Source organism: Hippocampus comes, unplaced genomic scaffold (genome assembly GCF_001891065.2).
Source record: "Hippocampus comes isolate QL1 unplaced genomic scaffold, H_comes_QL1_v1.1 scaffold10, whole genome shotgun sequence".
Taxonomy (NCBI): domain Eukaryota; kingdom Metazoa; phylum Chordata; class Actinopteri; order Syngnathiformes; family Syngnathidae; genus Hippocampus; species Hippocampus comes.
The window spans coordinates 463,189-484,664 of record NW_017805001.1 but is presented as its reverse complement, the minus strand read 5'-3'; the positions used below and the strand labels follow the sequence as shown (position 1 = coordinate 484,664).

The following is a 21,476-nucleotide window of genomic DNA, read 5'->3' as shown; positions in this document are numbered from 1 at the left end:
CACACAGTCAGAGGGAGGTTGTATGTAGTTATTCCTCCGTCACAATGGCAACTTGTTGATCCTGGAAACAGTCCGTGCTGAGAAGTGATACTACTGCTGCTGAGTACCACTCTGCCAATGGGTTATGGGCCCAGAACCCAACAGAAGCCAGGACTCAACAGGAATATTGGAAGCTGTAACGTACCAAGATTCTGGTGAGAATAACTCAGAGTAATGCAAAGGCTAGCGCAATGAGTCGACAAATTACTGAGATGTGTAGCCCCTCAAGTAGACTCGTTTTTGACGGGGATGAGAAAAACTATCAATTGTGAGAGGGTACGTTTTGAGTAGGAGTTGGTGACCCCTGCGTAGGAACTCAAAAGTTTCTAGGTGGAGTGAGCCAAACAGTCTTGAGAAAAATGACTTTTATTGAATCTGCAGAATCCTCAAGTACAGTTTTAAGTGCTGACAGGAGATGATATCAGGTCCTAACATCCGACAATGTCATGTACTTTGTGGCAATATGCATATGCTCTTTATTCCTTAAAAAAAAAAAAAATCATAAAATTATATTTAAAAACAAAACATGGAGCTGCACAAAACTGGTCTGCAAACTTACACCTGTGGGATTACGAGATTCCTAATATGGCGTGTACATATACTGGCAAATTGGAATGACGAGAAGCATGGAATGATGGGTCAGAAGCACAGACGGTGAAGGCTTGGCAGAGGCGAGGACGGATAACTTGGACGAGAGAAAGCGGAAGAGGGGCCCAAAAAAAACATAAAAATGTAATCATGAGTCAGGAATGACATTTGATTCCATCCAAAACGGCAAATTGTGAAACACAGTCGAACGTCTAATCTGAGCAAAAATTTAAAACAGCAGTCATTTAAGTCTCAAAAATTTTTTTTAACACCCTAATTTTAAAAAAAAAAAAATCCTATTACTCCCTCTGACCATATTATAAAACATGCCCTCATCGCAGTGTGTTTGATTAAGAATACTTTCAGAGATGACTACAAAGAAAAACAGTTGTCAAAGTGCTACGTAAAGCCTGACGGATGGATCTAACAACCAATCAAAGCCTATGTCGGGGAACAAATAACGTGTCGGCATGCATTTGATTGCACAATCAAATGCATGCCGACACGTTACTTGTTCTCAGACTTTTTTTTTTTTTTTTTTAAATGACAACCCTCAGCCACAATGTTGGGTTTGAGAACGAGGATAGAGTTTGATCGGAAAATACGTACACAGAAAAATGGTTATTGTACTGCTACACTAGCCTGGAGCTAGCTGCCAGGCAATTACTGTAGTTACAAGGACTTTCCGAAGTAGCGCAAGTCACCAGAAATGTGATAATTCAGGAAACAAAAATTGTGATCTACTCTTTCGCGCTGACAATTCCCCTGTCACAGTGCATGTTTTCAGCATAGGGAAGTAGTTGTGTAAATGGATGCAAAATAAAAAAAAATTGCTGTCATAATGCTACGCAAGCTCGACAGACTGACTTGCCAACATCTCAAACGCTAGTTGACTCCTGACTGGTTGAAAGTGACATTTTTGGGGACAGAGTTTGTATTTTCGGCTGTCATAGTGCTACACTAGCTTGACAGACTGGCCTTTGAACAAAGGAAACGCTGGCTGACATGCTACGAGTTACATTTTCGGGGACTATATTCATATTTATGGTGGTCTTAGTGCTACAGACTTGCCAACCACTAAAACGCTAGCTGACACCGTATTAGCTACAAGTAACACATTTTTTGTGACAAAGTTGGTATTAATAGTCATCGTGGTGCGATGCTTGGTTGGCGGACAGACTTATTGACCAGTGAAATGCTAGCTGAAGAGTTACTAGTAACATTTTTTGTGACCAAGTTCATATTGGTTGTTTTATGCTAGCTTGACATAGCGATTTTACTGACCTACCAACCCGTTCATTTAAACACGAGCTGTTTGCTGTCCCTGACGGCCAAACAAGTTTCTATGATGACCAGTAGGAGGCTGTGCATGCTTAAAATGTTCTGAACTTGCGTATGTAAGTCTAAAAACATGAATTTGACTGATAAAATTAAGACCCCCCACGATTCCTTTTGTCACCATCATACACATAGTAGAAAAATTCCTGACGCACCATGACGTCTATTATGACACAATTGTACAAATGTCAACTAGCTATGTCGTGAGAGCAATGCCAGAAAACTGCACCCCCAAATCAATCACACGCCATTGTCAGAGACTGGTCACACCGATAAATGGTCATAACTACAAATCCAACTAATCATACGCTTGCTGTCAGTTTTCGGGCACCCCATTGATATTAGCTGTTAGCATTCCGCTCAATCCATCCCTTATCCAACTCCCACTACCTTTTTTTTGTTTTGTTTGTTTTTTTGGTTTACATTTTATATAAACTCCTCCACCTTCAGAAATTGCGTTGCTGGTTTATTCATTTAATACACTTGACAATTTTTCCTGTTCAAAATAAACATTTTACAATCACGACAACAAAAAAGGCAAAAAAGAGAAAAGAAAAACAAGCACGAGATAGAAGTGGGTTGGTAAATAAGTCAAAGACATTAATTCACATCTCACAGGAAAATAAAGATTGGAATGTTGTAGCGATGGAATAAAAAGTTTTAAAAGGTGTCACAATACATAGTTGTGCTGTGTTTGCTAATTTTGTAGCGGGGGGATGTCGCATCACGGGAAGCAGAAGTCAGGTGTCTAACATTTTGTTTGTGTGTAGGACTTCCCCATCTTAGCCCTGATCCCTTTTGTGTCTGTCTGACACCAAAACAAAACAAAACAAAACAAAAAAAAAAACTAATGACAACAGCAGGAGCTCAGGATTCCAGTTGAACAACATTACCCAAAATGCAGTGCGTCACATCAGATCTATAAATACATTAAGACTGAAACGCTGTTAGGACGGACAGCTGGCTGATCCGAGGGTTCAGAGATCAAAGGAATGCACAAATGTACAAGTATTCCAGCAACTGAGATTAAATTTATCTTCCAGTCTTGCGGAGGAAACACACGCAACACAAATAAAACACCATCTGTGCGCAATGATTTAGAGGAGACTTTCCATAGATTTTTTTTCCCTTGCATTTTTGCTTCATGTTGCGCTGGGGGGAATGTTAAGTGCTATCGCCAGGATTGAGCTGACTCCCGTAACGCGATGAAGGGGAAGGATGATGAGCGACATCCAAAGAGACAAAACATCAGCACATAGAGACAGAAAAAATTTAAGACAGAAGGCTTGAGGTTAGCGAGCTGAACAGCGAGAAAGGGATCGGCGAAGGGGGGAGCAAATCAAGAGAAGCGGCATTTAAGATGAAATGGCACTGGGCTTTTTTTTTTTCTTTTTTTAAACTCCTTTCCCTCCTTTTCTCTACCTCTTCTTTCTCCTTTCTTCCTCTTTCTCTCCCTCTCAAATTGCCTCCACGTAGTTGGCGGGCAGCATCCCTTGCTGGTTGGTGCGCTCCACGCGGCCGTACATCCAACCCTCGTCGATCTGCTGCACGTCCACGATCACGTCGCCGTCAATGAAGGAGACCTCGTCTTCATCGGCGGCGGCATAGTCGTACACCGCCCGGTACCGTTTCTGTGGACCAAGAAACACTTGGTTCAGACAGTTTACGGCATTTAACTCATTCACTCCCAAAGACGTTTTTAAACGTCTTTTCAGACTTGGTCTCTGGTACTGAATGAGTTAAGGAAAACTTTAGTTTGGGAGCCAGTGCATCGGGGGGTTGGGTCCAAGGGTGACAGAAGACGTACCCCGGCGCTTGGAGGCGGTGCGGCGGCCGCCGGACGCACAGGCTCAGGAGCAGGGTCATAGTGGTAGTTCTGAGGTGCGGCAGAGGGCTGGTAAGCTGCGGCTAAAAACACAATTGTTCGACAAAATGGCCGTTAAGTGTCACGTGAGAGAAGGCTGCGATAGACACTCCGATGTATGGCGACTGGTTTTGTAGCAGGACTACCTGAAGGAGTGTTGCCTGGATGCTGTTGTTGGTGAATCCTGGTCTTCTCAAAGTCCTCCTGGAGGTGTGGAGTCTTGCTCTTCTCAAACTCCTCATGGTACTTGATCTAAAAACAATGGGGGGAAAAAAATAAAATTGAACAATTACAGTCAACAGTCACCAATTTGCAAATCACCAGTTGTGAACAACCAGAGCTTCCCGCACCCTAAAAACCAAATGTGTTTTGATGAAAAATACATGTAATCTTTACACATGAATGTAAATATAATCTTTATACATTAATTACATTCATCATTTTGGTGATGTTTAATTTGCACATTTGATTGTTACATTTTCATGCTTTGATAAAAAAAAAAATTCAATCCATGGTACAAAAACTATGCATTTCCTTTTATAACCACGAGGGGGCTCCCACTTGCAGAACGCAGGCAGGGGAGATGGGTGTGGGGACCTTCACTGAGTGCAGTAACACCTCCAACCTCCAGACGCTGACAGGATGTGACATCTCGCCTGGCAGGAAACCGGGGCGTGTGTCATTGCCTAGCAACCGCCGCTGACACACTGGCGCAAGCAGGTGAGGTGGAGCGAAAGGAGTGCGAAGGGGATGTCCGCCGACTAGAGCAGAACCCCCCACGCCCTTGCCTCTCCCAGACTTTTTTGTGTGGTCAATTTGAAAAAAAGACAACGTCTCACTGATGAAACTAGCCTTCCATGAATAGAGGCCTGTCAACAGACTGACTCACAGCAACCCCGGGTCAAGATTTATGACCCAGCTCTCAGACACTATCAAAGGGTCCACTGTGCTTGGCGGTGGCGGCGTGGAGTCCATTTGCGGTGGTGAGGACAGCAGGCCAAGTGATGGGGGGGAACAATGCTCTCAAGTGCTATATACGCTGCTGCGCGAAAGGCAGATTATGATTTTGTTTTTTTTTTGAGGAGCCGTCTGAACGGATGACTGGGATTAACAGGAAATGTGCTTCTCAGCGGTGGGAAGGGAAGACAATAGAAGAAGCACAAGATGGCAGAGTTTGTGATCGGACGAGCTGGGAGTGATTACAAGCAGATGTGGCGCCTCAATCTCGGCTCGTGTGGCTTTTGTGTGACGTGTAATGTACCTTTTGCCTTGGCCATTAGCCGTCAGCCTCCACTTCTGACTGTCATTACAGGTCGGGAGCTATGTGCGATTCCCGTGGGAATAGTCTATGGAGGAAATGGGGGGTGTGTGTGTGTGTGTGTGTGTGTGTGTGTGTGTGTGTGTGTGTGTGTGTGTGTGTGTGTGTGTGTGTGTGTGTGCATGAGCGCGTCTTTCTACTTCGCTGCTCTTATTTGCAGGCTAATTAATGGCTCTTGATGTGGGGCGCTGAGCGGGAAAAAAAACATCTCACTGATGAAAAAGTACTACAGTGAAACCTAACTATTCAGTTAGTGATGAAGTCCCAACGCAAATAGAAAAAAATGTGCAAGTAATTGATGTCCCATCCATAAAAATATTTATAATGCTCATTCCTATATTAATAGTTGAAAGTAGTCTGGAGTGTACGTTTTTAAGCAGCTCTCTCTTACAAGCTGCTTAGCCAAAGCGATCCGAGACCTTTCTTTGCATCATCTTGATAAGTTTACCACCCTGCTTTCTTTTGAAGGGTGCTCATTAAAAAAATAAATACTTATGAACTGGTGAAAAGGTGATGGCAATGAGTACTGACGAACAGATTAACTATCCTGAGCTAACGTTCACACAACTGCCGCTAGTCACTCCAGGAAGCTCGGGTGTGAGTGGGTATACGCCACGGTGAGAAAACAGAACGTCTTAGGCTGGGGGGGGGGGGGGGGGGGGGGGGGGAATCAAGAGAAAGAAAAAAATGGGAAAATGGGAACCCTGGACACTTACATTGCTGATTTGGTCCTGTGATTTCTTGAGTCTCTGCAGCTCTGGCGTGTCTGTGACCACGGTGAAGGATTTCCCTCTATTCTTTTCGAAATCCTCCTTGTAGAGAACCTAAGTAGAAAAAAAAAACCCTCAAATCATTAGTTGATAAATCAGACAAATGAAATTAATTGCGCAAATTGACGTGCGTGCGCGCGCAGCACCAAGACAAATCCAACAACATTATTCATAGCCACTGACCTACATTCTTCATTGTAAACTTTTTGAACAACCCAGAGGAATGGGATGTTTCTCCTCCAAGTAAATTTATTTGATTTCTATGAACTGGGGACTTTGGGATGACTGGGTTGAAATGTTTAGCATGAAATCAAATTGGCAACCATGTGACAATGGCTGAGCACAGTGTGTTTTGCTTTGTCCTCTTTGGTAACACTCACTTCCTGTTCCGTGGGGGGGAGTGACGGCCATAGGTGGAAACCATATATGGGCATGAGGCGTAGTGTTTTTTCTTTTAGTCATGACTTGGCGGGTTAGGTATTGAGGGTTTTTTCTTCTTTTACCTGATGCATGGCACTCTCTTCACCTGCCCAACATGTGTTGTGAGTCAATGTTTACCGAGTGCATGCCAATGTAAACCATGAGAATTAATTTGCCTGTCATCTGTTTTTGGTCATCTTTTTTTTTATTTATTTTTGGTAAATGTCTCTGGCTCTCGCTCTCTTCCAATCACATTGCTGCTTTCCTTCCACACCCCCCTTCCCACCGTGGCCCCTTTGTGCGCCTTCATTCATATTTCACTGCATATGTATGAATCTCCCCTCGCCCGGGAGATCTTTCGTCTTCACTCGGTGGATGTTACAGTTCCTCTTTCAGCCAGGCTCCTCCCTCCCTTTTTGACACTCAACACCAAAGCCCTGCTGTCTTTCTTCCTCTTTTTTTCTTTCTCCAGCCTCCTCCTCTTTATGTTTCTCCCTTGCACAGTCTCATAATGAGGTGTGATAGCTTCCATAGCACTAAGGTTCCCATAGCAATGGTGTCAGAGCACACGAGCGTCCCCAAATAAACCGTTTTATTCAGCTCGTGATTCTGCGAACGACAAAACACAAGATGACTCACTGTTATTTCTGAATAACGGGCAATTGCTGTTGATGCGTGACTGAAGAGTAAATGGAGCAAAATGTTAATGAGTGCATTTGAAAAAAATCCCAATTTACATATTTTAATTGATCATTTTACTTGTGAAATAACTTCCTGTTCCCCGTCGGACATCACAAAATCATCCTGTGCTGATATTGGCTTGATTCTATGCTCCAACATTTCTCTTAATGCAGTGGTTTGTGGGTCCGGGTAGTACGGTGTTTGCATGTCTGTCTCACAGTTTTGCAGATCAAATTTTCCATAGGCGTGAATATTTGTTTGTCTTCATGCACTGCCCAGTCAGCAGGGAGAGGCTTGGGCTAACTCACGACCCTACTGAGGACGAGCAGTACAGAAAATGGAGGACTTTAAAAGCGAATCGCCACTATTCACAGAGGATACGGACCAAGTACTGCTATGTTTTAGTTTGTATTAGTTTAGTTTTTTTTTTTTAACATATTACGTATTTGTGATGCATTGCAAAAAAAAAAAAAAAAAAAAAGTGAACCAAATATTGTGTAATTTTGTCAACTACGATTCTCAGATGACTGTTTGACCTTTCCAAATTCTGAACCAGGCGAATAGTTCACACTATATGCATGTTGGCGTGCACGGACTGGAACGAGGTTGCATGAATAAAAACACCATCTGTCACTCAGCCCGTCAGCTATTGTGCTCTTCACCCCAGTACTCCAAATCCTCCCCCCCTGCCCCTCCTTAACATGCAGTCTAATCTGTTCTGTTGACACACTCAAAACAAACAAAAATAAAACCACTTCTTTCATGAAACCCTTTTGACTTGATATGTTCAGCAGGCAGCCAAAGCGGGAGCAACACTTTGCCGGGCCATTTCAATTCCCTTTTTGGAGCCATTTTATATGACAACACATGACCTGGTTAAGTCTGGATGGAAACAGTGGGTCCATGTTTCGCTATTAAAACGGCGAGCTGTGATTTCTCGGTTCAAACCGAATATGGCTGCCAGTGACTAATCCAGCAAGCCAGGTTGTAACAATTGTTGGAAGTGATACGATATTGGCGTCAGGAATCAGTTTCACAGAAGGAAGTGGCCTTTAGCATACCGCTCAAGAGAGTGGTCCTTTGAGGGTTAACGCAAGTGCGGCTTTTCGTCGTGTGTTCCCCACAGTTGGAATTGGGACTTGGCCTTACCTGGCTCTGCATCTTGCTCTGCTGTTTGAGACGGATGTTCTCTGGAGTGTCAGCCACGCAGGTGAAGTTTGCCCTGGGGTAGTGTCTGCAAAACACACACCAAAAAAAAAAAAACATACTCAACACTTAAACGGCGAGCAGCCTTTGCCCCCCCCCCCCAAAAAAAAAAAACTGCAGGGCATTTGTTATTCACAGCGGTCATCAAGTTGAGTTAGGAGCCTCCGAAGACCGAAGGCGTGTGTGCATAACACACAATGTGGCGTCAGGGGGAGCGAAGGTAGCCAGAGAGAGAGGAAGTGAGGCTTTTGTGTGTGTTTTGGGGGTAATGGGAACCTCAAGGTTGCAGTTTTGTGGACAAGAATCGTATAGCAGGTGTGTGGGGGGGAATGCAAGGAACACAGAAGCAGGCACATATTCATGGGCGATGGAGCAATGAAAGAAACAGCATGTGACATGAGTATTAATGCTCACAGTACCAGGGAAACTGAGAAAACATTCCGCATTGCACGGAACCGTCAAAAGACAATATTTGCAGGGAGCAAGAATGGAGCATAACCAGAATAATGTCCCCTGTAGTTTTCAGTAGGTGCTCTTTTATCCAAAAGGAGACTGAGGGCGCCATCGTAGCGGAAGGTAAGTAAAGAGTAGCTTTGTGGTCACCAAAAGAAGGCAAAATGGCAGCTCAGCTGAGTCTTAACGTTCAAATGGCAAACGAGAATTGAACTGACTACAACTCCCCGAATGCCTCGGGGGGTTTTCGGGCGACCTGAAATATATGGTGTCAGTGACTGCGCTGGCGGCGGGAAGCCCATTTAAGCCGCCTGTTTACAGCTTCCTTGACAACACGTTCAAAAGAAAATGCGCTGTAATCCTGCTGTGATGAAGGACTGCGTCGGCCATTTTCTTTTTTTTAACAGAAAGACCTCTAAAATAGAAAACATTAGTGTGACCAGGAGACATTGGCATTAAAAAAAAAAAAAAAAAACTCTATTAGCACGAGAAGGCCTAACGCATCCATCCAAAGGGCTGACAATTTTTAGCATGCTAGCTGCATAGATCTTGCGTCGCTGAATGCAGGGGTCCTAATTGGTGTGACAATTAATATATTTATATTCTAATATGAACTACGGGACACATGCGGTCTGCTCCTTTCTTTCATCTGGTACTCGGTAAACTAAGATGCATCGGGTTTTGGTGGATGCACACATTTAGCTTGGTTATTTACGTTTCCGCTGTATGCGCCACATGCATGAATCAGCACAGCGATTGAAAAGCGGCGCTGGGGTTAAACGGTATGAGTAAGTGTTGCCTTGCCCTGTCATCGCTGATGTGTCTTTGCCAACTGTCCTTGCACTAAAAGGGCCAGTCAACTGCTACACGCGCACAAAAATGCACATTGAGATGCTGGAAAAGAGTGCGTGCGTGCGTGCGTGCGTGTGTGTGTGTGTGTGTGTGTGTGTACACTCAACCATGCGTACGTTGTGGCGCGGGTGAGTCACAGGAATGCTCATATGTCAGTCATATTGCGCAACCTAATAATGACTCACATTTAACTGGGTGGCACATGCACAAATGGAGAGCGCAAAAATGGCAGTTGGGAGGGGTAAAGGTTGTGTGTGTGTGTGTGTGTGTGTGTGTGTGTGTGTGTGTGTGTTGAGGTGGCTATGATCGGCACACATGATGGAGATGGTGACATACATGGAGCGGGAGACGCAGTATTCAACTGAACGCCTGGAAACAGCAAAGGGGAAAGAACATCCCACCCAACCCTGTTACGGATCATCTTTTGAGATTTTTTTTTTCCCGTGTACTATCCGCACCCCCCTAAAGTAAATCTGAGCATCCCCTGTGAATATAATATTGAATCCACAGGAAAGAAATACACAGAACATTCAATACGCTTCTGAAAAAGTGACAAACGTGACCATTTCTCCTCCTTTCTGATCTATGTCAGTCAGATTGTAGAATGTCTTTGAAAGATCCTGTGTTGTGGGCCGAAGAGTATTTAACGTGCTCGACCTGCTCGTAAAACAATCGACAATCGTAAACGGTGAACTATAGGGCTGTGCCGGGGTACGACTTGATTTTGACCGGTTTTACGACAAACCGCATGAACGAGAAAGTACGCGCTACACAGCAGCGGGCCGATGAACAAATCATCTAAACGAGTCTGGCGGGTCTGCAATGTCGGTGTTATTTGTACGACTCGCCACGTTTCCTCCTCCCCTTCACATAGTTGGAAGTAGCATTAGCGCTAGCCAGTTTTGCTCACTCCATAGATATAGTATCTGTCGTCTGTATGCCTGCACCCCACTTGAGCAGCAGCGCGCAAGAGCAATCGAGATCATTCTTCAGTGGAAGGCTCGATGATACAGATGTTGTTTACGCTCAAGTGGACTGTTTTAAACAAATGGGAAGCGGCCAAATAAACACGCTGCGAAGGGTTTTGGCTTCTCGTGCCAAACGAGACAAATGGAAGAGGGCGGAAGAAAGCCAAGACAAGGAGAAGCCAGACAAAAAAAAAAAAAGTCCATGCTAGAACAGGTGTTATATAAATCTTCAGAGTTTGAGTGACAGGTGGTATATTAATACAAGAAAACAATATGTTGGGAGACTGAAAAAAAAGTTTATAACCCGAGGCAGGGCAAGTCAAAACTGAATTCTAATAGTAATCCGTTACGCAGTGAGATGTGTTGATGGAGGTGAGCGATAATTAGTAATCAAACCAGATCGTAATCCTCTGAATCGTAAAAGCAACAAATCAGCTCGCGAGAGATTCCCACGTTTTGTCCCATCCTCTGTGACTATTTGTGAAACTCAGTCAAGTGGTACACAAATAGTAAACCTTAGAAGGGGAAGTCAATCCAAAAAGTTCTATGCAGCCCGACTCGTCTAAACGCGGCAAAATAGTAAACCTTAGAAGGGGAAGTCAATCCAAAACGTTCTATGCAGCCCGACTAGTCTAAACGCGGCATTCTGACTAATATTACATTTGTGGAATAAAAGTTAAGCAGTAAAATTCACCCATCTTTGTCCATCTCCGGCGGCGGCCATTTTGCCACTTTCGGCTGACTGAAAATGACACAAAACTTGCTCAGGGAGCGACTCTGAGATGGACAAAAGTGGGTCGATTTCGGCCATTTTGCCACTTGCGGTTGACTGAAAATGACACAAAACTTGCTCAGGGAGCAACTCTGAGATGGACAAAAGTGGGTCGATTTTACTGCTTAACTCTTATTCCACAAAATCAATAATCAGAATGCTGTGTTGAGACTAGTGGGGCTGCATAGAACATCATTGTAAAGAAATGTTGGGGGTTGACTACCCCCTGAAACAAAATTAACATAATACGAATGTAGCAGAAAGCACATGGACGACCACTGCGCTTGCTCCAGTGTGCCTGGGCCGGTGTGTATGCATCAGGCACACCAGCAGACTCGAGCAAAAGTGAACGGCGTCATTGTTAGCGCCATTAGCAACATCTGTGCCGCGCCTGTGCAACAGGCGGGCCAGACACGCGCTGGTCTGTTATAAGCTTCGCCATATGAGGCCATGAGCATAGACGCTGACATTGTGCCGGCGTACTACTGATTTTGACCGGTGTTTTACGACAAAACGCATGGACTAGAAAGTATGAGCTACACAGCAGAGGGGCCTAAAGGAACAAATTATCCTTTGTTTGTTTTGTTCCTTGTCAGGTTACATTCAGTTTTATTAACTCGTTCAATGCACATGTATGTTTGCATGTGTACGTGCACGTGCGTCCCCTCCGCCCTGCAATTTTGTGCGCCTGCACGTGTGTGTCGTCTCCACCCTGCAATTTATGCATATGTTTTGTGTGTGATACAAAATGAAGCAACTGCCCTGATACAAGGGCATACGACATGTCTTGCACAGCATTCTGGTTTCACTTGGCGTGCTTTTGCAAAGGCACTTCCGCTCTGGTGTGGCATTTGCATGAGGTAGACGATATTCGTGTACGTGGCGCGGAGCCTCTTTTGATGGCTGCTTCTTACTTTTAGGTCGACGAAATTGTCCTGCTGCTTTCAGAAACTCCTCTCCTTCGTCAAGGAAGATTTTCTTCCCCAAAAGCAATATTTACAGGGTTAAATTTTTGATTTCTCCATCGATACTGATTTGAATGCACTGTCCACTTATGACACGCTGCTCCACAACTCCGCCCATGCACCCCTCGCCCCCCCAACCACCACTTCTTCTGCAGCATGATCCTGACTGATCCCCTAAACACACCTTGCCACCTGCTGGACAGATTTTAAATATTTACATCGCAGACTTAGAGGAGTCGTCAAATCATTCTGCAAACCAGCGCATTAAGAAAAGAGGAAATGACGTATAAATACATCATGGGTAGGCAGCCGTGGCGGGTTTTCAAGACATATTTATATACACTGAACCAGGAAATAAAAGTTGTTCAATTGAAGCCCATGCCCAATCTTATAATAAGCAGTTTCCACGAAAGTACAGCAATGGAATCGCAATTCAGAAATTGAATTCACTGGCCACAAAATGACTGTTGGATCAAATAAATGCAGAGAGAAGAACATCATTCTAAGGAGAGATTCCGCAGATTCCATATGGGGGATTTAGTGTGTTGCAGCATGAGTGAACAAGCTAGTTAGCGTCGTGTCCTCCTGTGTCACTTGAGAGGAATTTTAAGAATTTCCTTTGTTGACCCGCCCCAACCCACCAAATTCAGCCATTCCTTTCACTGGGGAGGGAGGCACTTTCCCACACCACATATTACTGGACTTTTTCGATCGGGGAGGGAGTGATAGAGTCCCAGACAAACAAGGGTGGAGAGAGGTGCAACAGAGGGGGTGGGGATGGGGGGGGGGGGGGGGAAAGGGGCCTAACGTTGGGTCACGACATGCACAAACACAGCGCATTTAAGATTTAAGACAACTTACGCATTGCAGTATGGTCTCTTGGCAAAACCTTTGTAATTCTTCATGTTTAGAGACATATTGCAGGTCTCGCAGCGGAAGCATCTCGAATGCCAGTACTGTCAGGAGACAAAAAAAAAAAAAAACATGTCAATAAATCGGGGAACATTTCCAAACAAGCGACAAAAGGCTGATTGTAGGCAAAGCTCACAAACTGGTTGAAGAGACAAAGAGGGGGGAAATGTCAAAACTATTTTCAAGAAAATTGCATGGTGGCTGTTTATAGCCGTCGAGGGGCAGGGCTGGCTGCTCTAAAAGCAACACAAAAATGTGCCTCATCTGTATATTTATCCTTCTATACTTGACACACCGCTCAGATTAGTAGGATTGTGAACACCCAAGTGTCTGCCAGGTCGCTGCTAATTAAAATCTTCCACCACACTTGAGCTGTCCTACAAATTCAGATCAAAATGGCGGCCGTGGCAGCATTAGGGAGCATAAACGCCAGGGAATGTCAATATGCAGAGTGTTTCAAAAGTCACTTTGTTACCTTAGATCTCAATAACCGCTATAGAGCTAAGTGAAATTTGCTGAAAGCGATTCACACATCTTAAATTTTTGTACCCAAAAAGTGAACGTGAATGTTTTATTATCTATTTTGGATTAAAAAAAAAAACAAAGATATCTGTAGATATATGGCAAAAATATGAAACGCGACAAGATGACATTTTTGTGTCACATGGCTATGGATTTCGGTTTTGTTGATTGGGCGTCGCTCGTGACTGAAACCACATATTGCTTCTGCCGTAAGCTCAGGACGCCCTGTAACATTTTTTCAGTGACTCTTGTGACATCACTAGCATGGCGTGTAAGGTGCAGGTATTGTTTTTGTCCACTTGGTCGCCATCTTTGAATTCTACTCAAACCTTGACTATTAATTCTATTTCAACAGTAGTTAAAATAAAGTCAGATGTGTTTATATTAATGTATAGTATTGTTTTGTGATCTTTTTTTTTCTGTTCAAAGTATGTGAAAGCGGGAGGGGCGGGGGGAAGTCTTTTTCATATTTGGTGTGATATTGTGAAATCCTGAAACCACTTTTTGGACACCTCGCAGTCGTGCGTTTCGTTCTTGACAGGCCTTATGGGTTGAGGCCAGGAAACCGTCCCTCCCGCTCAACAGTCAAGTCAACCTCTCTCCACCCTTTTCCCTTTCTCCTCTGGCATTGAGCCCGGTCTTCAGCCCGGGGGTGGGGGTCTATGAGGCATGGATGACAGGGCGAACTGGCAAGACAAGGGAGGAAACATGGGGGGAAAAGAGCAAGAGGAAGGGAGGGTCGAACAAGGAAGGAGAGAGAAGGCCGGGAAGGGAGCGACATTGTGGTTATCGTCAAGGGAAGGAAGGGTGGAGGAGGATGAGTATGAGAGGACGAAGGAGAGAAGGAATGGCAAGACCCTCTTGGTCATTATCTCCTCACAAAGCAAGAAATGCTTCAGAGCGTCAGAATGGCTGCCACGGAGGACACAAGGTCCAAATCAACTTCTCCCTCATGTACGCTGGCGCAGCTGGCAATACATCAAGCTGCTGTCGAGTTCCAAAAAGTCAAAGAGAGTGACAAAAGACACAGCAGTTACCCTAGCTTACATTGAATAACTGCAAATGCGGTTCGGGGCTGCTTTAAAGGAGCAGCTTCTTCCCATCTGGAAGTGGCGGACCATTAGGGGCGCCGTGTGCTGACAGTGGGCCGAGTGTCGGGCGTTTTGTTTAATGGTGGTGGACAAGCAAAGACCTTTTGGATGTACAGGAAGTTTCGATTGCTTGCACTTCCTGCTGCCGCGTATGCATTCGCACCATTTTTTTTGTCATCTGTGTAATGAGAAGAAAGACTGTTCCTGGGCCATTGGAACCTCTTAAGTGAAATATTTCAGTTGAAAGGATACCGACCAACCAAAATCATTTTAAATTGCAGCCCATGCGATTTTAAAATGGCATTTTACTACATGATGATTTTGATTTTGATTCAGTTAACTGATCAATGCCAGGAAAAAAAAAAAAACATGACCCAAAATGAACTTAGTTAACGTAACTTCCTCTGTGTATTATTGTCTTTGTAACATCCCTTGCGGCTGTGCTTTTTGTTCCCAAAAGGAGCAAAAACCCAAAGAAAAAGCAAACGCAGACTAATTCCTGGGCCAACTGCTGAACCTGTAGCGATTTGACCTCAAATGTTTTTTGTGTGGCTATAGAGGCATTTTTTTTTTCTTGAAAATGTCAGCCAAATTCGTTGCTCTTTTGGGCGTTCACTTTCAGATGCTGCATTGTATTATATGTTTGTATTGTCCAACTGATTATGGGCAAGCGGCAGTACGTCCTGTACTAAATCACCGACAAATGCAAGCAGTCACAATTACAAATCGCACCTATGGACAACGTAGAGCCTCAGATGAAGCAAAGATGCAAGATTCTGGAATGTGGGAGGAAGCTGGTGTACCAAGGGGAGGGGCATACCGAAAAGGGAACTGATATTCTAAAGTAGAACCTCTTGAAAGTGAGGCAGATGTGCTAACCGCTAAACCGCCGCGCTGCCCAAAATGGTATTATTACATTTATAGATCTGCGCTAAGAAATAGAGCAAGGGAAAGCCATCCTTTGAGCTGAGCTTGAACTTTGGATCTTGCCAAGAACAAACACAGTCCTCGGTTGTACTAGTCTGCTGATAGGTTAATTATTTGTTCAGTGCCACGCAAAAACCTGCTGATCCGCATTCCGCCGAGACAAACCTCGTCCACCTGATGTGACACGCCGCTGATTTACTTCCTCTTGCCACATGGACCGCGAGCTGCACACACACACATTGCGCTAATGGGTTAATTTCACTCAAGCACAACCTGAACTTGAAATGGCACTATGCACATCGACGAGTTCCCTTCCATCTCGCGCCTGTGGTCTTTGTTTTTGCAATGGCCACAAAGCTATTAATTTCAACACACCAAGGAGGGAGAAGTCAGTGTTAAAATTTCACACCCCTGTCCTGGAAATGATGCAGGTGGCACCATGCCTGTACAGAAGCATCCTCAAAAGGTGAGAAACAGCCCACCTGTTACGCTTGGGACAAATATCACAAAAGTCAGGAAAGTCCCTGTTTTGACATCTAGGAGTTGTCACAATCTAATCGCAAGATCGGAATTCGGTCCGGAATTTTCAGATGATCTGTATCGGGTAAAAAGACTTGATTGACAAAACAAGAGACACTAGCCTATTTCAAATGCATGCCATCTATTAGCAAGCATGCTCCCGAAACATCACCATATACGCCATTTCTCAATTTGCGCTTGTGTCCATTCTCACATCTTGGTGCTCTCAAAAAATGTCCTGTTCCAATTCAAAGTACACATAAACCAAGAATCGACATAACACTGGCTTTGACAGCAGTGCGAAATGGGCTTCAACCTATTTGACGTCAGTCGCCACACAGACAGGCATAAAAATGTCACCTTTCACGGTGAGAAATGGCTTTCGGCTGAGATTGTTCTCCGCACACGATAAAGCAAAGAGACTAATGCCTACACTTATGCACCGCCATCACACCCCATTCATTGTGTTCATTTGTTTCCAAACAAAAAGAAGCAAAACAAAGTGTTGACTCAATCCAGGTGGCTGCCATTTTGTACTTTTAAAAAGCACAGCCTAGTCGATCATCAGTTAACGAAAGCGCGACCATGTCGGGAGTTTTTGCTTTACGGCAGACGTGACCTGGCAGTGAGAAGGAAAAATGAGGACACTGCGGAGATGGAGCCCTAGAAACAGCCATTTTAAAAAAAAAAAAAAAAAAAAAATGTCTGCCTGCATCTTCACGGCTCAAGGGCATACGCGTGCGTATGAATAGAGATTACATGCGTTACACTGAATGTGGGTTATATATATGTGTCCACTCATGAGCAAACATGCTCGGTCAAGCTCACAGGAAAAAAGCGTACTCAGTGGACATAGAGGGTGCGACCCCACAATAACAAACCTTGAGGGACTCCAAAGTGGATTTTTATCATTTGGTGGAGTTTTCCCACTCTACCCCAGAGTGTCTGAAAGGTTAAGTCAGTCCAGATTTAATACACGAACGCATAACTTTTTAAAACCTAAACGCATGACTTTTATGCCCCGAATTTAAGACCTTATTAAATGTAAGATTTTTTAAAACCTATTTAGGTAAAGCTCATAAACGTGCTTAGCACGCACATCATACTTCAGAGGATTTAATTAAGGACACGCATGAGGGGGGAATTAGTTCAAAGAATAGAGGAAGGATGGTTTTTGAGACGATATAAATATACATTCCATTTACAAAGCAAGCACCAATGAGAGCCGAGCACGAGCAGACCTGCTTCCTAGTTTTGATGAGGAAGTGGGATCATACATTGACTCAGGTGATGGTCACAGGCTGCCAAATATTCTGAAGTTGCTGTGAGCATCTGGAAAATCGAAGTCATTTTAAAGCAAGCGTTTCAAACTGTTCCCTTGCGTCACTGTTCTCTATAAATGGCATTGACGTGGAAATGTGGAGGGCGAAGGAGATGGTATCGCAGCCGTGATGGGTGACATACTGATTGCTGGCATGGGGTGTCGACAGTGGTGTGATGCTCAACATTTGGTCATCATTTCAGCGTGACTTTTTTTTTTCCTGGAGTTGCTCTTCCACATAAATGGCAGAGACAAGGAATGGGGGGGAATGAAGTGAACCAGGGAATTCTTTTGGATGTAGTAACAGCCGGGACGAGGCCTGCGTGTAAGAGAACACTGTACTTATTATTCTTTCAACAACCTGAGAGTCTTTTTTTTTTTTTTCACCTGTTGCATTGAAAGTAAGTCACGCCCGGTTACAGGTTTCCACGTATACTGCGCTTGGACAAATTGACGGTTTCAAAACCAAAGTGACACAATCCCTCCCATTGTCTCATTGGTGCGAGCACTCAATGAGTTATTCTACCATCTCATTTTTACCCCACCCAGAACTCCTCGACAAATTCAAGGAAACATTATTCTGTTAATAAAACACTGTCTTGAAATGAACATTTTAAACCAGCAACAAGTTGCTCTGTCTATGCTAATATTGCTAACTATAGCTGATAGCATCAGCTCGTTTCTGCTGATGTCACCTCACAAAGTGACTCATTTTCTCAGAAATAAGTAGCAGCACTATCAGTGTTGTACTACAGGGTGTCCCATAAGTCTCCATACATAGAAGAAATAATATATTCTATATGTACATGGTTCTCATTTTTATTTCTTTATATGTCAGATAACTCCGAGAATGCATCTGAATAAAGAACAACGAATTGAAATCCTCCTGATGGCTGGCTCAGCAAGGTTTATGTCAAGAAACATTTATTTTTCTATTGTACGCAGACTTATGGGCCACCCTGTAGCTTTTGATGTTATTTGGGAAAATTCAATTGCTTCATTTTCTTTATACCGTTACTAAGTTAACATATATTGTATGCTAAAAAATAAAATAGATCGGTTAAGATGGAAAAATAAGTATTCATCCAAACATTTCCAAATTAGACTGATACCGTCAAACGGCAACATTTTTTCAGACCAATTCAAAATACCTAATCCTTCACAAATTTGCCTAAATGGTTGCCTACGAGGTAATTGTGAGGAAAACCGCTGCCTTCCTTCCACATTTTACCACAAAATCCCTGTTCGGACACAAAACACGAGCCTTATATTTTACTCCCAATGGGCAGGAACTATCACTGCTAGCAGCAAGGCAAAGGAAAGGAAGAGTTCCTGTCTTTTGGTATGCATGCCCCGGGCAGCTCTGCTTCTGCTGGGCTAGACAGGAATGCAGCTGTCACACAAGTGAGCCTTTGTGGGGACCGCAGCATAGGCGCAAGAAAGGAGGATTTCAGGTAAAGGCTTTTTTTTTTAAGGTGGCCGAAAATAGCAACACAGCAGCAGTAGCAGCAGCAGTTGACTAAACCGGTCACCTGAGCTGACCCTTAAATACAAGCACCAAAGATAAGTGGGGCGGGCTCAAGACCACCGTGTGCAGAGCGCGGAAGCGAAATGGAAGTGAGAGACGAGCGCGGAAGGCTTCTGACAGAGCATGTTTCATGGGAGGGTCCATCTGCCGGGATGTGCTCCACCTCTGGCCAGATTCCACAGCACAGCCTATGAGCAAGCACGCATGACTCCAAATTGTTGTGAGGTGAGACAGACAAAACATTCCCCCCGATCAAATGCATTTGCGGAACACCTTCGTCGAAGTGCAAGACTTCAGATTTATTCTCATTCATCAAATGTGACCACAGCATTGGGTGACATATTATCTACCTTATGAGCAACGTAAAACACCGAACGATTATTTTTGCCTGAAGGGGGACTGAACACATTTGTACATTAATGTGGCATTTGTAAGACCTTTGGCCAGCAGATTTATGGCTAATTAATTTTGAAAAGCCAAATTTAAGACCGCCCAATACCTTTTAAAACACGCGTGGATGCCAAAGGAAGCATATAGTAAACACTGGATGTAAAAAGGCACATACAGCTCATGTTAATGGAGATCGTGCCCAGGTCAACAAAGTGGCCATTGAGAGGGATAGATTTTCAAAAGCAATTCAGACGTCCATTAGACAAATCCTCCAGCTCTGTTGCAAGAAGCAGGCCACACCCACAGCTGGAGTTGCAGCATGCATGCTCTGGCTTGTGTGGGGCCACAAATTGTGCACAAGTCAACACCCTTCTAGAAAAACAAAATACAACAATGTCCAATATGTAAGAACATGCATGACCCCAGGATCTTGCAGTGGTTCCTGTTCCTCATCCTGATGCCCCAGTGGGCAATACGATTGATGAGATTTGCCACTTGAACATGAGATTAATAAACCTCCTCCTTGGGATTAAAAGAGAATCTGAATTCAAATCTTCCCTTACTTTTGGTTTAGGGAGAGGAGGGAGAGTGACAAATTCCAGGTTGAAGGCAGTGGGGCAGCCATTAACAGGAAATGACATTTGAACGGCTATATTTAAATTACAAGGCAGAAAAATGTGTGTGAGCGGGCCATTTGGATTTTAAAACAATGGTATGATAGTTTTAATGTAGAGGTAACATGATATGAGTAATATATAGAAAACAAGGGGAGGACTACATAGGGTTTTCTACTTCCTACTCCCTATGAATATTTAAACTACACTTTATAGATATCTTCTTTTCATTTTTATGTCTGTGTGTTCATACAAATTGTTCAATCAAGTAATAAATCGCTCATAAATTGCTATCAAAGTGCAGGGCTTGCCCAGACCCGGGCTTGTTTGTTGTTTCCCCATAAAAAAATGCAAAGGTTTTATCACAAGAAAGACGATCAGTGCCCTTCTCCAAAAGTACAACAAAATAACAAGCACTGTGTACTGATCCTGCAGTGCTTGTTATTTTTTTTCTCACACTGATACGCCACTAGATTTCACAATTGATGAGATTTTGCCACCTGAGTGTGAGATTAACACTCCTGTATGGGATTGAAAACGAATCTCGACAAGATAATCATCTATGGGATTAACGAGGGGAGGGAGTGTGACACGTCCCACAATGGATCCCAAAACGCCAGCGGATGGCAGAAAGGAAGCCCCTGACAGCAAACGACCACATTGTAATTGTTCAACCGTGAATAAAATTGTCTTAAACTAGAAGTGGGTGTGAAATTTGGCGTTTAAAACGATGACGTAACGTTTTCGAGAGTCGCTATCAAGGTGCAGGCCCGAGCCAGGCTCGTGCTCGTGTGCTGTTTCACACTTTACGATGCCGAAAAGGTTTAAAATCAAGGAGGAAAATATCACTAAATCATATTTTGGCAGCCACGTTCGAAATTAGATCTCAAACCAATGGGTGTTACCATGGATAGCCGTTAGCTCGCCATACTAGCCATACCTGTGCGTCCCCTTCAGGGTTCTGGCTACTCGTTTCATTCACAAAAAAAAAAAAAAAAAAAATCCGGAAGGTGTCTCCCTTTTACAGCTCAAAAAAACCCCAAGCCTAAATGGAGTGACTGAACATTGGTTATTTATTAACACAAAAGTGACCATTAAAAGGATTTCAGTGCGCTTACCTTGTCCAGACAATTGATTTTTTCCGTGGGGTAGACGACGAGATTACATCTGCTACACAGCGGATTCATGTCGGAGGAATGCTCGTCTTTAGCAAAGCTAGCACAGGAACCGACGACGAAACGAGCCCTTTTCTGTCTTCCTCTTCCTCTCTTCTCTCTCCTTGAGCTTTATTCGCCTCCCAAACGCGCACTGGAGGAGTGGAGCGTTAAATGTTGGAGGGCAGTGGATTCGCAGCTGTTCTTGTCGTCGTCGTGTAGCCGCACAGCTGGCTGTCAGTAGCCCACACTGGGTGCGCGAAG

General features: G+C 44.0%; 1 protein-coding gene and 1 long non-coding RNA gene across 3 annotated transcripts in view; one reads left to right on the top strand and one right to left on the bottom strand.

Annotated features, from left to right (window-relative positions):
• Positions 1–387: 387 nt before the first annotated feature.
• Positions 388–21,476, bottom strand: part of LOC109532318 (LIM and SH3 domain protein 1-like) — a 22,637-nt gene continuing 1,548 nt past the window's right edge. Inside the window, exons 1-7 of one of the 2 annotated variants that reach the window (XM_019897151.1) lie at positions 21,177–21,466; positions 13,096–13,190; positions 8,168–8,252; positions 5,864–5,971; positions 3,976–4,081; positions 3,773–3,873; positions 388–3,596 (exon numbers count right to left, since the gene is read on the bottom strand). In XM_019897151.1, the coding sequence (XP_019752710.1) occupies positions 3,423–3,596; positions 3,773–3,873; positions 3,976–4,081; positions 5,864–5,971; positions 8,168–8,252; positions 13,096–13,190; positions 21,177–21,245 (738 nt within the window). In that variant the 5' untranslated portion in view covers positions 21,246–21,466 and the 3' untranslated portion in view covers positions 388–3,422. Of the gene's footprint in view, positions 3,597–3,772; positions 3,874–3,975; positions 4,082–5,863; positions 5,972–8,167; positions 8,253–13,095; positions 13,191–21,176; positions 21,467–21,476 lie in introns of those variants that run through there. The other variant, XM_019897159.1, reaches the window with a different exon arrangement.
• LOC109532328 (uncharacterized) lies at positions 15,419–21,087 on the top strand. Its single transcript, XR_002171359.1, has 2 exons — positions 15,419–17,851; positions 19,002–21,087. It is a non-coding gene; the product is annotated as an uncharacterized LOC109532328 (long non-coding RNA).